The sequence below is a fragment of the Peromyscus californicus genome, unplaced genomic scaffold (genome assembly GCF_007827085.1).
Source record: "Peromyscus californicus insignis strain IS unplaced genomic scaffold, ASM782708v3 Scaffold_1__1_contigs__length_55948999, whole genome shotgun sequence".
NCBI classification, from domain to species: Eukaryota; Metazoa; Chordata; class Mammalia; order Rodentia; family Cricetidae; genus Peromyscus; species Peromyscus californicus.
Window position 1 is genome coordinate 19,136,688 of NW_026294492.1, and position 15,458 is coordinate 19,152,145.

General features: G+C 45.2%; 1 protein-coding gene across 12 annotated transcripts in view; it reads right to left on the minus strand.

Annotated features, from left to right (window-relative positions):
* The window catches only part of Dtnb (dystrobrevin beta), a 193,176-nt gene that overhangs the window by 48,464 nt on the left and 129,254 nt on the right, over nucleotides 1-15,458 (minus strand). For 8 of the 12 annotated variants that reach the window (XM_052746026.1, XM_052746036.1, XM_052746029.1 and 5 more), the window contains exons 10-11: nucleotides 9,067-9,156; nucleotides 6,666-6,753 (exon numbers count right to left, since the gene is read on the minus strand). In XM_052746026.1, the coding sequence (XP_052601986.1) occupies nucleotides 6,666-6,753; nucleotides 9,067-9,156 (178 nt within the window). The remainder of the gene's footprint in view (nucleotides 1-6,665; nucleotides 6,754-9,066; nucleotides 9,157-15,458) is intronic. The other 4 variants (XM_052746038.1, XM_052746035.1, XM_052746037.1 and 1 more) reach the window with 1 other exon arrangement.

Here is a 15,458-nt window from a genome sequence, read left to right on the forward strand (position 1 = left end):
TATTTTAGTGGGGCTTGAAGTCATTATGCGTGTGCAAAACCCAGCTCAGATACTGTTGATCCCTGAAGTTTGAGAAGACATGGGGATGCTCCTGTGGCCGAGGCCTCTCAGAAATGTTTAAACGTGAGGCAGAATGGCAATGGGCAATGCTTTCCCCTCCCCCTCCCCGTTTCCGTAATGGGTTTAACTTTTATTTTTGTCAAGAGAAAACCCTTCAGAGTAAACAATCAGCTCGCATCCAGTGCTGGGCAAGTGACAGAACTAAGACTCGGCTGTTACTGTTATGACTCACCACACAGCACAGGTTTTTCCATTTCCTTTTTTTTTTTTTTTTAGAGACTTAGGCACTCTAGGAAAACAAATGAGTCCTCCTGGCACACCTGAGACACCCACAGTGCCCTTCTTCAAGCGTCAGCCTGAGGTGCTGCGGGGTCTGTCGGACACCAAGGCTGAAGCCGCCCAGTGGCTCTGGGGAAGCGCTCTACGGGGTGTGTGCCGCCTGCACAAATGATTGACCAGCCTCTCTCTGTGGAAGAAGGCCTGCGAGAAAAAAAATCAATACAAGGCCTATCTGGTGGGCTATGAACAAACTCTTCAGAGCATTACACCCACTTCATGCAAAGCACTTGTATCAGGGTGAGATTAGAGGATTAGGGGTTTTGTGTCAGGCAGAGAGCTGGTGAGGAAGAATCCTCGAGAGGCCCGATATTTAGAAGATAGCCATACTTGGCAAAATAAACTAAGATGAAAGGGACCCTTTCAGCACTTGGCCTCCAGCTCCTCTGAGCCGTGATCACTGTCACGACAATTCAACGGCAGGCAGGCAATGGAAGCCAGTGGGTGTAAACATCCTTATCTGGGTTCATGGCAAGGGAGACCAGGACCTGGGGTGAAAAGGCTTTGCCTCTTATTTACGGTGTTTTAAAGCACCCTGTGGGGTCAACCGGGCTATCTTCCGCAGTCAGCACACTAGCTGGAACTCAGGCACGGTGCAGCCCATCTCAACTCACTGACTCATGAATGTGATTTCTAAAATGGTGACTTGACCGGTGGTGACCGACCAACTGAGGGCATGTGTGAGGTTTACCCGCCTCTCCCACACTGCTCTGCGTTTCCCCTAGACTGTTATTTCTTCCACTCCACCAACCTTTACAGTTGCAATATTGGAGTCAGCTGTGTGGCCCAATATTAGATTCTCAAGAAAAAAAAAATCAACAGGGATCATTTTGGGGAGAAGAGACGCATCAAGAACCTTCATTAGCAGCTTCGGCAAGCAAGTCTACCTCCTCCTGAGGAAGGAAACCTGACTGGGTACACACTGTCAACTCTGACCATGTTGCTCCTGCTTTGCTTCACTTCTCTCTAGGACTAGCCTCCAAACCCTGCCACCTCCACCCCCGGACCTTTACAAAAGCTGAGATAGTTTTGGGAAAGCCTGGTTCTTTTTACCGGGAAGTGTCTGAGAGTCCAAGGTTTTGGTTCATCTCACCTAGCATCTAATTCTCTGCTTTTCTTTTCTTTTTTTTTTTGGTTACTTCTTTTCATCCAGAACCTTAACCTTTAACAGTTAAGTTATCAGTGTTTGAGAGATAAAAAGGGCATCCCCGGCCCAGCTTAGCCACTTAGAGACTGCAACCCTGGGTGTTTATCTCTCAGGCCACAGGAAACAGGACCGTTCTGAATAATCGATTAGCTAAGATCTGCAGAGCACTTAGGGGAGTGACTGCCACCTAGTGCACAGTCAGGAAGTGTGAGTCCTGAGTACCACTCTGTTAACATGCATCATCATCCTGTCTGTCACCTTCCCAAGCCGGTTGGAGTATGTTTCTCCTTTTCCCTTTACCATTTTAACCAGCTCTTCTCAGCGCAGTAATGACACTCAACTGTTTTTCCCTATAAAGGAATTAGCAACATAGGATATACTCAGACATTGTATCTTTGAATAAAGCTTTTTTTTCCCCACCATTTATGAAAAATCATCCCGTTGTCGCTGTGGAGAAATTACCAATCCTTTGTAAACAGTACGTTCTCTCTCTCTTACTCTTGAGGTCCTGGGGACGGAAGCCAGCAACTGTGCAAACCAGGAAAGCACTCTAAAACCAAGCAGCAGTGCCTCCCACTATCATTCGTGACTCCAAGAAGAACCTCCCGAGGACTCATTTTAACCATTGCGTTTAACCCTAATTCTGAAGTGTTTAGACTCCAGTTAGATGGCTGTTGGTTCTCTCTACTCCATCTCTGAACATACTAGTTCACATTATCCAACTCTGTGTTGTGTTTTGGAGATTTTTCTTTCTTTTTTTTTTTTTTTTTTCCTCTTTTGAGCTGGGGTCTCATGTAGCCCAAACTAGCTTCAAATTCCCAGTGCAGGAGATGATGATCATGAACTTTGGATTCTCACATTCAGGATTCTCACATATCCCAGGATGGCCTAGAATTCACTATATAGCTCAGGCTGACCTTGAACTTGCAGCAGGGGTTACCACACAAGCCATTCTGTCTCAAGGTTTGGAAATTTTTCTTATACATATTTTCTAGCTCACAAATTTTATTTTCAGTTGTGCCTGATATTTCATTAACACAATGACTGATTTTTAAGTAAAAAAAAATTTATTTTTGATTCTATGTGTGCGTGTGTTTCTGTGTATGGATTTGTGCACGTGAGTGCAGGTGCCTACAGAGGCCAGAAACAGACACTGAATCCCTTGGAGCTGGAGTTACAGGCTGGTGTGAGCTGCCTGATGTGGGTGCTGGGACTTGAACTCCAGTCCTCTGTAAGAGTAGCAAGTGCTCTTAACTGCTGAGGTATCTCTCCAGCACCCTCACCCCAAGTTTTTTAACATCAATAACTTATAAAAGAGAAATTTGGGCCTGAAGAGATGCCTCAGCAGTTAAGAGCACTGATTGCTCTTCAAGAGGACCCAGGTCTAGTTCCCAACACCTACAGGATGGCTAACAAACACCTGTAATTCTAGTTCCAGAGGATCTGATGCCTTCTTCTGGCCTTTTCCCACACATGCATGGTACACAGCTGGAACACGGTCCAAGAATGGAGTTGTGTGAGGAGAATTCTGAGTGCTTATGAGAAAACTCCAAGGAAACAAGACAAGAATTTTGTGACCTCAGTTTCTTCAAAAACACAAAATTGTTCCTGGAATGTGCTTTTGTGTTCCTCCAAAGTATAGCAGATAAGAATGAGTTTACTTCAGATTATTCATTACAACTGTGTATTATTACTTGTTTATATGCTGCTATAGAAAAACATGGTTTTGCATGAACGGCTTGTCTGCCACATGCAGCTTGTCCTTGTGATTGGACACTTTACTCATGTGACTCCTCTTAACCCTCAGAGTATAAATTGTCTGTTGTGTTGTGGAATATTATTTTAAGGTGTGTTACATTTGTTTACGCTGTGGAACATTTGTTTAACGATGCAAAGATGTGTTGCACTCTTTTATGTTGCATTTGTTTAACTCTGTGAAGCTGTGTTACTTTGCCTGCCTAAAACACCTGATTGGTCTAATAAAGAGCTGAGCAGCCCATTGTATGAGTCGGCTGTTTGAAACCTGGGGCCTATGCAGGGTCGCTTGGCTCGGCCTGGAAGGAGGGGACTGGACCTACCTGGACTGAGTCTACCAGGTTGATCTCAGTCCACGGGGGAGGCTTTGCCCTGGAGGAGGTGGGAATGGGGGGGTGGGCTGGGGGGAAGGTGAGGGGGGCGGGAGGGGGGGAGAACAAGGGAATCCGTGGCTGATATGTAGAACTGAATTGTATTGCAAAATAAAAATTAAAAAAAAAAAAAAGAAATGCCAAGAGGCATTGGAAAGCTCAAAAAAAAAAAAAAAAAAAAAGAGCTGAGCAGCCAATAGCGAGGCAGGAGAAAGGATAGGCGGGGCTGCCAGGCAGAGAGAATGAATAGAAGAAGAAAAAGAGAAGGGAGAGGAGTGAAGAAAAGGAGGAGAGGAGAACACCAGGGGCCAGCCACACAGCCAGACACAGAATAAAAATGAAAGAAAAGATGTACAGAAACAGAAAAAAGTAAGAGCCCAGAGGTGAAAGGTAGACAGGATAATTTAAGAAAAGCTGGCTAGAAACAAGCCAAGCTAAGGCCAGCATTGATAAGTAAGAATAAGACTCTGTGTGATTATTTAGAATAAAATTATCTATTGCATGAGATGTTAGTCCTCCTCATTTATCGACTCTATCTATCCCAGGTCGCACCACCTCTAGAGCAGTGAATAGTACACAGATGCACATGTAGGCAAGAAACAAAACAAAACATATACATATATCCATATACATAAAATAAAAACAAATCTTTAAAAAATTATTTCCCTTTCCTGACAGAATTGCTTTTGTGTCATTGTTGGGAGTCTATTTTATGGATGCTCTATCCTGTTTCCTTGGTTTATCTGTCCATCTTTTGGCTAGACCTCACTTTTTTGTTTGTCTGTTTGGTTTTTTTGAGACAGAGAACTCACTGTGTAGACCAGAGTAGCCCTTCAAACTCACAGAGATCCACCTGACTCTGCCACCCAAGTGCTAGAAAGGTGTGTGCCACAATGCCTGGCTAAACCTCACTTTCCTGATTACTAGAGCTTTAAAGCAGGCCTTGGTTTCACCTAGGGTGACATTTGCCAACTCTGTTCTCTTTCAAGACTGACATAGTTACACTGGGTTCTGTGATGGTGTGAATAGGTATGGCCCCACAGATTCTTGTGTTTGAATGCTTGGCCCATAGGGTGGGGTACTATTAGGAGGTGTGGCTTTGTTGGAGTAGGTGTGGCCTTGTTGGAGGAAGTGTGTTACTGTGGAGGTGGGCTTTGAGGTCTTATAGATGCTCAAGCCACACCCAGTGTGGCACGCCTCTTCTACTGATTGCTTCTACTTCTACTGGATCAAGATGTAGAACTCTCAGCTCCTTCTCCAGCACCATGTCTGCCTGCATGTTGACAATGAACTGAACCTCTGAACTGTAAGCCAGCCCCAATTAAATGTTTTCCTTTGTAAGAGTTGCCGTGGTCATGGTGTCTCTTCACAGCAATAGAAACCCAAACTAAGACAGGTCCTTTAGTTCCCTAAACATATTTTAAAATGAGTTTGCCAATTTAGCAACAAACAGAAGCCTGTTGAGTATGGCACAGTAACACATGCCTAGTCTACCCAGGACGTTAGAGGCCAGCTAGGGTGGTTATATACTTAGATTCCTAAAACCCAACCAAAACCAAATACCTGTTGGGCCTCTGACTGGTATTGCCTCTGTAAGTCAGTCTGAAGATATACACTTAGGTCAACACCAAATCTTTCAGTCAACAACATGACACACCTCTCAACTGACATAGGCTCTCTTTCATTTCTTTTAGCAGTGTTTTATACCTTTCGGTCTTAAATCCCTTTCATTGTTATTAATCTTATTGTTGGTGGCGCTGGAGACTGAATCCAGGGCAAGCACTCAAGCACTGAGTCATACACTCCCAGTCTCTTTAGACACTTTTATCTTGTAGCTCTACCGTCAAGTGTTTACACAGGTTCTAAAGCACTCTCTGGAGATGATGGTGTTACTTTCAAAGAACATTGTTCTTTTCAGAGTTTCTGCTTTGTGTTGCACTGGCTAAGACTTCTAATGCAACTAACTGTAAACAGAGATAGTAAAATTAGACCAGGAGGATGTATAGGGAGGAACGTTCCAGAATCTAGTCTTTAAATGTTGACACTAGCGGGAGGTTTGTGTGTTTAGGCACTGCTCAGGGGAAGAAGTCTGTCCTACGCCAGATGCCTTTTCTGCATCTACTAAAATGATTTCACAAATTTCTTCTTTAATTTGTTAATGTGAATTACACTGATTCATTTTTAACATAGAATATAAATTTGCATACCTTGGATAAATTAAGCTGATCATGGAGTATTCGCCTTTTCACATTTTCCCCCATCCTTTAAGCATGATAGATTCAACAGTAAAGTCATCAGGGTATGGAGTTTTCTTTGTGGGAAATTAATTATGAATTCAATTTCTTTAACATTTAACTTTTTTTGGCCTAATTTTCATGTTATTTGTGTGTGTGTGTGTGTGTGTGTGTCTTTCAAGAAATAGTCACATTGCACCTGTGCTAACCTCTTTTTTTTTTTAATTTTTTTTTTTTTGAGACAGGGTTACACTGTGCAGCCCTGGCTGGCCTGGAATTTCCCTTTGTAGACCAGGATGGCTTCAAACTCACAGAGATTTACCCACCTCTACTTCCTGAGTGCTGAGATTAAAGGCATTCACTCCCATACCTGGCTGGGTTATTAATTTTATTGAAGATAATATTTCTTCTCCTGCTTTCAATTTCTGTAAGATCTGTAGTGATATCCCTTCTCTCATTCCTGACATTGGTAATTTGTACTGCCTCTCTTTTCCCCTTGATTGGTATTGTTAGGAGTTTACACTAAATGTATTGATATTTTTGAGTAACTAGATTCTGTTTGATTATTTTTCTTGATCTGTGTTTCAAAGAGAACATTACAGATAAAATTAAAGTCTCCTTCATTCTCTTCCTCCACAGCCCCCTACTTCTATTCCCCAGTAACCCTCTCTCATGAGTGTCACAATTACTATTCCCCTAAGTAATATGCATATTCAATGACGCTACACTCTGGTACTCTCCTGGCATCCTCCAGTCACGTACCATGTTTCCAGCCTCTGCAGCCAGTCGGGCAGCATAGCGTGCTATAAGCCGGTGCTCCTCATCCAATCGGCTAGGACTGTCCAGGACACTGCCAAGGAGATAAAATCCAATAGGTATCTGTTAGACATCTCTAATTCTTCTTCTGTTCCTCAAGGAGAAAGGGTTATGACTAAGAATGATAATAACAAGTAGACATCGGGGTCACAGACACTCAGTCTTCTCAGATGAGGGGATTCAGGGAAATAATGAGGCTGCAGAGATCATACCCCATGCATCCACAGCAGCAAAGGGGCAACTTCTTTCTGAATGGAGGGCTGAAAAAAGACATCCTGCAAAAACCCGAGATGGGGGTTTCTAACCAAATGTTTGGGAAAACTAACTTTGTAGAGTTAGGTCTTTAAGAAAACTATGGGACCACAAAAAACAGACAGCTAAGAAAATACTAACACTGACTGAAGGAAGAAGGAGAATCCCAGCCAGGGTTGGCCAAGAAGACTGTCAAGTTGCAAAGAGTCCATGGTACTAGACATTCCCTTTGAACACCCTTTCTCCTGCCACACGATGCTCATTTCACACATGGGTCCAGTTTGAAGTGAACTAGCCCATCCTCTTCCTCTCTATTTTTGTGGGGGTAGGGTGGGGGTGGGGATGAGTTATTTCTCTATTGCCCAGATAGATCCCAATTCTCCTGCCTTAGTCTCCCCAGAACAGGGATTACAAGTGTGTGTCACTGTGTCCATCCTCATCCATTATTGTAACAATCTGAGGACCCATGTAGATGAGGTACCAGATAATACGGTACCGGATAAAAGAAAATCAGCTCCACAGATAAAGCTGACTTCTTTTCTTTTTTTAGTCAGGCTCCATTCTGTAGCTAAGGCTGGCCTTGAATTCACAGTGAGCCTCTTTGGGATTACAGCCATGAGCCACCATGCCCACTAAGAAGCTTTAGGGAGAGAGGGATAATGATGATGACTTGACCAGAGCAACATGGGACGTTAAGGCAAGAGGATCATAAGTTCAAGGTGTGCCTGGACCACAAACTGAATTCAAGGACAGCCTGGGTAATTTGTTCCCCAATCAAAAGTAAAAAGAGGGCTAGGGATATTGCTTAGTGGTAACGTACTTTTCTAGCACATATGAAGCCCCCAGGTCAATCACTAGTGCCATGAAATAAAACAAAACAAAACAGTCATCGGTTTGTTATCTGTCTGTTCCAGTCGACTTACAGTTTTATAATCAGCCAAGAAATCTCTGGTTCCTTCCACAATGCATAATGGAATAAGAGGCAGTATGGGGCTCATTTCCTTAGACTGTAGACCATAGAGGATGCAGTACTCATCCATTCCTCTTGCTCTTTCTGAACCAGTGGTCACCAATCCTTGCTCAGGGACTTGAGGATGCTAGCTAAACCTGTCACAAACTCATGGGCTGAAATATCAAGCAGCAGCCTCTGCAATATTCTGCTACCATGGGTTACCACGGACGCTTTCAAGCACCCTGAGCAACTGCCTTTACTGACAGAACATTACTTACCCTGCCTGAGATAAACAGTTCTGTTCTCAGAGACCAAGAGGCTGGGAGAAGTACACAGATACCATCTGGTGCACATGGAAATTCTCTGACAGAGTATGCGATTATCAACTCCTTTCTCCCGCCCACAGGAGAAGCCCATCAAACTCACCTGGGAGTTTGTAGGACCTGATTGTTCCCCCAAGACTTTAAGGAGAGGGAAATGCCCCTAAATAATGTTGCTGCTTAGTCAGAGTGGTAATTGGAAATAGTATGAAATGCAACCTTTAAAACAGTCCTTTTCGTTTATGTATGTTTTTACTTTTGTGTATGATGTGGATGCATGCGTGTGTGTTGGCAGGCTACGACGGCATGCCAGTGGAGCTGGAGGACAATGTTTAGGAACTAGTTCTTTCCTTCTACCGCCTGGGTTATCATGTTTATCTCCAAAGGCCTTTCCCTGCTGAGCCATCTCCCTGGCCCCAAACGGTCCTTTCCCTATGTACATTTTTCTCAATGACAACTGTCCAAGAAGAGGACATAAAAAAAAATGGGTCTCCTTTGAGGACGTTCCAGCTTTGGAACCTCAAGCTTCTCAGGGACCAGCAGGGACTGTGCCTTACGGCAGAGGAGACTTTCTAACTCCATGCTGAGGTGAGTGCCAGGCTTGGCCGGGCTCCTTCTCTTATGGAAGCCAATGCTTTGGCAATTAACTCTGCCAATCACAGCTGGCAGCTGTTCAGACACCACACATGCAGAGCGCTGCTGCTGCTGCTGCTGCTGGCAACCCCGGGAACCAGACCTCACCCCCTCCCTCCCTCCCTCCCTCCGAGCAGCCTTGGCCGTGCTCCCTCCCGGGGCGGCTGCTGCGGCTGCTCTGGCCACTAACCGTGTGCAGTGTTGCAGACGGGCCACATAGGAGGCTATCAGCGCATGCTCATCGGCCAAGGGATGGGGCATGTCCTGGCTACACTGTAACCTGGGAACGGTGGAGGCAAAGACAGCAAGGGTGACATGGGCACAGGGGGCGAGAAATGAACATGGGTTAAAACCAGTGAACGTAAAAGAAGAAGAGACAAAACAAATCACGATAAGGGAAACAATAAAACCACAATGCATAATGGAATAATGGTGTTAGGTCATGGAGAGCCAACCCCACCACTCCACAGCGGTCTTTTCTGTTTCCGATCTGGTCGACTGAAACATGTCCTGGAGGGGGAACCCTGCTCCCCAAGTTCTGCCCAGGATGTGGGCTCTGGGATAGAATTACTCTTTAGGAAAAGCCCTCTGGCACAGTCAATCCACTTATTACTGAGTGGCACCCTAATGGTACGCTCTTACGTCTCTTTTCTACACTTAAGAATTTCCAGCATCACTGCACGCTACCCGCCAGCTGAGGTATCTCTCTATTCTATTGAGAAGCGAGTGTCCTCACAGAACCAGCACCTGGATGAACGCCTCAGAATTGCATCTAACAGTATGACAGGACAGCGAGCCTCTGGAAGATCGGAGCTTAAAAACCACCACCACCTTTTGTCTACAGCAGTGATGGCATTGCGGAGTAATCTAACGACTGCCCTCCAGGCATCCATCGCCAAACCTGAACAAACCTCACCACTCAATCAATCTTGTTTACTCTAGCCCTCCTTTCCCAGTTTTACTGTTTTATAATTGCATTCATTCATTTCTCGGGTGGTGGTGCGTACGTGGACACGGTGCATACGTGGAGGTCGGAGAGTCGGTTCTCTTCTCCCACAGGTGGGTTCCAGGTATCAAGGTATCCAGGCCACCAGGTTGGCAGCTTTCCCCCCACTGGGCCACCTTGCAGGCCCCTTTCTCCCGAGTCACCTTTTTCCTGTCCTAAGGTGCCCGAGGCACCTAGATCTAATCATAATTAGATGTCAGGCAACCTTTTACCCGGGGAACCCCTGTGAGATAATGAAAATGTCTCATAGGATCTCGACGCTACTACATCGAGTAATTTTGGCATTGTTCTAATGTCTGAAGCCCATTTGAAAGACTTTCAGATCTTACAAAATGTCCTTTTCAGTAAAAGAAGAAAAAAAAATCATCATTCAAAGTAGGTTCCCACTACATTTGGTTGATATGTCTCTTTCAATTTGTGTTTGATTGACACGTTTCTGTTTTCAATCCCGCGAAGCTCTCTCTTTCCCCTGCTTCTTTCGTGTGTTTGTGAACCTCGTGGAATACTCTTGGTTCCACTGGTGGTTTTCTGTGGAGTTCGTTTGCTTTTCTATTCTCTGTGATTACATCTAGAGGCTTAAGGTTTTGCTCATTTGTTTTGAGAAAAGACAAGAATTTGGTGGTCGCTTCATTCTTCAGCAACATTCAAGATGACATCTACTGCAGACTTACGGATGACATTATTGGCCATACTGCTCCACTGTGCCCTGCCCCCTCCATCAACCGTTTATCTTATGGTTTTAGGGTGTGTGTGTAGGTGTGTGTGTGTGTGTGTGTATCAAGGTCTGACTATGCAGCCCCGACTTGCCTAGAACTCGCTCTGTAGACCAGGCTGGCCTTGAACTCAGAGCTCCATCTGCCTCTGCCTCCCGGGTGCTGAGATTACAGATGTGCACCACCACACCTGCAAGTTCCTAGCATTTAAAAAATATTTTATTTCTTTTTTTAATTACGTGTAAATGTGTATTTGTGCAAGCATGAGTTTGTGTGCATCAGGGTGGTGCCTCTGGAGGCCAAAAGAGGGTACTGAATCTCCTGGAGCTGGAGTGACTGCAGCTGTCAGCTGACCAACGTGGGCTAGTTGGTCTACAAGCCGCCAGGGGAGTCTTTTGTCTCTGCCTCTGATCGTATACTAGGTGTGTTGGGGTTACAAATACGCCCCATTCTATCTGGCTTCCTCATGGATCCCAGGGACGTTTGTACAGCAAGTGCTTCTGCCCACTGACACATCTTTGCGGCCCTGAATTTCCTTTTTTTTTTTTTTTTTTTTTTAAAGCATGTGATGGTTTAAATGAGAAATGCCCCCCATGCTCTCAGGCATTTGGTCCCCAGTTGGTGGTGATGTTTGGTGAGGTTTAGGTGGTGAAACTGAAGAAAGTATGTCGCCGGGGACAGGCTTTAATAGTAAAAGCCTCTCACCACTTCCAGCCTGCTCTCTCTGCCCAGGCCTGCATTTGAAGATAGGCGCTCTCAGCTTCCTGTGCCGGCCGCCATGCCGGCTGCTTGCTGCTCTGCCTCCCTGCCACGATGGATGCTTAACCCTCTGAAGCTATAAGCCAAACCTCTTACATAATAATTACCTGGGTTACGGTGTTTTGTCACAGCCAACAGAAAAGTATCGAATACAGTGTGTGTGTGTGTGTGTGTGTGTGTGTGTGTGTGTGTGTGTGTGTGTGTGTGAGAGAGAGAGAGAGAGAGAGAGAGAGAGAGAGAGAGAGAGAGAGAGAGGTCAGAGGATAACCTCATGGTTGGTTCTCTCCTTCCACCATGTGGGTCCCAGAGAGGGAACTGGTTGTCAGGTTTGGTGGCCTAAGCCTTTCCCTGCTGAGCCACCTCAATAGCCCCCCTTTTTCAGACATGGTCTCATACACCTCATGTTGGTCTCATGAGGTTGATAAGTGGCTAAGGCTGGTGTTGAACTCTTTTTTTTTTTTTTCTTTTCGTGAGACCAGGGTTTATTTCTCTGTGTAACTGTGGCTGTCCTGGAACTCCCTCTATAGACCAGGCTGGCTTTGAACCCAGAGGTCAGCTTGCCTCTGCCTCCCAAGTGCAGGGATTAAAGGAGTGTGCCACCATGCTGGTGCTGAACTCTTGATCATCCTGCCTTCACATCCCAAATGCTGGGATGAGAAGCATGTGCCAAACACACTCAGGCATGATTATTTCTTTAGACCTAATTAATTACTGACAGCAACTGAATCAGCTTCTACTCTAGTGGAGGAGATGAAGAGTAACCATTTCCAAAAATCACTCCTTTTGTGCATGCACATACATGTGTGGGCACAAGGGTGCCATGGCGAGTGTGGAGGTCAGAGGTCAACTCAGTGACACCGGTTCTCTCCTCCTACCACGTGGGTTCCGAGGGTGGAACTCAGGTCCTCAGGCTGGGCAGCAAGCGCTCTTACTCACTGAGCCGTCTCGCTAGCCCACGAGTAATAATTTTACAGTATAATCACACGATGATGATAAACGCTGGGCAGAAAATAGAATGTGAAATGGGGAGTTTTAGATGTTTAGATTAGATGGCGACACTATGACAGAAGTTAAGACGATGACGTCAGTCTTGCAACTCTTTCGTTTCTATTCAGAATGCTAGACATTGAGGGGACTGACCTCCAAGGAAGGCTAAAAGCATCAAGTGACCTCTAATGCACGGGTGGACAATTATTCACTAACACTGTCTGCCTCGGTGGAAGCAGTCCTCCCAATTACTAAGGACCAGCGGCTCCGAGGAAAATGTCTATTATACTCTTGGTTTGAGAGCGTTCAGACACTCAGCCATACCCCTCCTTCCTATTACCAGGCCCATGGGCGTGCTGAAGTGAAGTAATAGTAAGAGTCATCTCCATATTTGAGATTCTAAATAATTTCACAGGGGTCAAATTTTGTACCTTTGATCCCCCCCCCCCCCCCCCCCCCCCCCCGGCCGCTGCAATAATCAGAAGATACTATTAATGAAACAGATGCGAGGGGCCTCTGAAACCTGCTGTAATTGGAGGTCATTATCTCCTGTGTTGAATTCAATAATGAACCATAACAGACTGATTTCCAGAGTTCTATTTCTTGGCTATGGTATTCCAGAGTCTAATAAGAGCAGTGTGTCTTTAGAAATACAGCTTATCATCTCAGCATCCTTACTCTAAATTCACAAAGTTAAAGTGGCTGCTTTTCTCAAAAGGCCAGGTACTGAATATTTTAGGCTCTGGAGGCCATGGGGGTCTTTGTTATAACTGTTCAGTTGCCATTGTGGAGGAAGCAGCCGTGGACAACATGTAGTCAAATGGACATGGCTGTGTGGCAATAAAACTTTATTAACAAAGCCAGGCTGTTACTTGCAGGGTATACAGTTTGCAGTCTATATGGTGGCTGAAAATTAGTCTAAGGCTAGGCACATCTCACTCACTATGCCAACATCTCTGCAAGGTTTGGAAGTCTGTTTTCTAGTTTCAAATTTGGGTCAATATTAGGAACCAGAGAAGCCCAGAGCCACACTGACTGGTTTGACTAATGTTTAAACCTACTTACACTCCAACTATGTTCCAGAGTCCTCTGTGCCCTGGATGAATTTTAGGTGTCCCTAGGGATGCACTGTGATGTTGGTGAGAGACGAAGAACGGTAGTTACACTCTTTCCACGGTGACACAGTCCAGGGAAGAGAAACTCTGGAATTACCATGTTCTATTTCCTGGTAACCCACGCTAGCCCAGGATCGACTGCAAGGTGCTCCATATCTAACAGGCCCATTCCAAGCTACAACATACGATTTGCATTGTTCCTGCCAGGCTCGTGGTTATACATACGGCCACACAGGTCTCAGGTGCTTTCCGATTTGGTCTAAGTTTGGAGGGAATATGGTAAAACATACTAGACAATTGCCCTACAAAATGAACGAAGGCCAATCCACAAGAACAGGTCAGAGAGCCACAGGAAGTAACTGGTCAAAGTGAGAACGAGAGAGCCAATATTTAGGAAACAAGGTAATAAAAACGAGCTAAATCGAAAGTCAAATGCAGCTCAGCAGGGAAAGGTGCTCACTGGCAAGCCCGATGATACTAGAACTTGACCCCTGGGACCCACATGACAGACGGAGAGAACCAATCCCCACAGGCTATCCTTTGGCCTGCATATGCCTCCCTCTCCCAAACACATAGAAACATATTACAAGTTATTGGTTTTTTGCAGGGGGAGCTTGAGACAAATTCTCTTTATATACTCTTAGCTGACATAGAGCAATATATATAGAGACCAGGCTGGCTCAAACTCACGGAGATCTACCTGCCTCTGCCTCCTGAGTGCTGGGGTTAAAGGTGTGAACCTCCACACCTGGCTAAAAATATAATACAAATTTCAAAAGTGCATATCAAATAAAATTTTTTGTTTGCTTTGAGACTGGTTCTCACTATGTATAGCTCTGGTTGTCCTGGAACTCACTATGTAGACCAGGCTGGCCTTGAACTCACAGAGATCTGCCTGCTTCTGCCTCCCAAGCGCTGGGATTAAGCCTTATGCCCAGCTTCAAATAAATAATTAAAAAAAAAAAGAGTCAAATGCAAAACAAAGCAACTACTGGTATGTACACTGAATTGGAGAATTTAATTACATTTAAATTATAACTCCATGAAGATCAAAATAGTGATGTGGTGACTGCTTGTTGGAGCAGAACAGAAAAGAGCTAAGTGGAGCTGCTCTTCACTGGGAGGAGGTGATGAGGAGGAAGAGGTTCCAGAGGGAAGGGTAGCTCGGGCACACACGTCTGGAGCTTGAGATACCTGCGACACAGCCCAGTGTTTCTGAGTGAAACTTGGGAAAGTGATGTGGTTGGGAATTAAGATGTGGAATCACTAAGGGGAGCAAGCAGCAGGAGGCACAGAGCAGAGACCCGAAGAACCCCAGCACACAAGGAACCGTAGAGCTACAGGAACTTAGAGCTGGGGAAGGAAGGGAGGAGGAAGAGATCAAACTTCAGCTACACGGGAATCTAGATCATAACAAAAAACTCAGTTCCTCGGAAACTTGGTTATTGTTTTCCTCTTTCGTCTTCTAAATGCAAGACGAGGAGGGAAAAAGACCCTTGGGTCAAATGGAACGAAGCACTTCTAAGAAGACACGTCACACAGCTCAGTTAGCAAGGCCATCTAACACGCTTGGCCGATGAAACCAGCGGCTTCCAACAGCAGAGCCGAAGACAATCCTCTGGCTCCTTCTAGCACTCAGATTCAGAGAAATGTCACCATTTTGTTAGAGCCGGGGAAACCTGGCCCCTGTCAAAGGGGCTGGAAGACATCTAGGGGGAGTCTAATTAAAACACAAATACCCAGGGACCGGGGGATTACTCCTCGGTTAAGAACATCTGCTGCTTTTGCAGAGGACTCAGGTCCAATTCCTCGCACCCACACAGGGGCTCACAACTCTTCCTGTAACCCCAGTGCCAGGATACCTGACACCATCTTCTTCTCTTCAGTCATTACAACACGTGTGGTTTACACACACACAGGCAAAATACTGATACACGCCAAATAAAATTTAAACACCTTAAACAACAACAACAACAACAAAAACAGAACTCCTACCCCCACC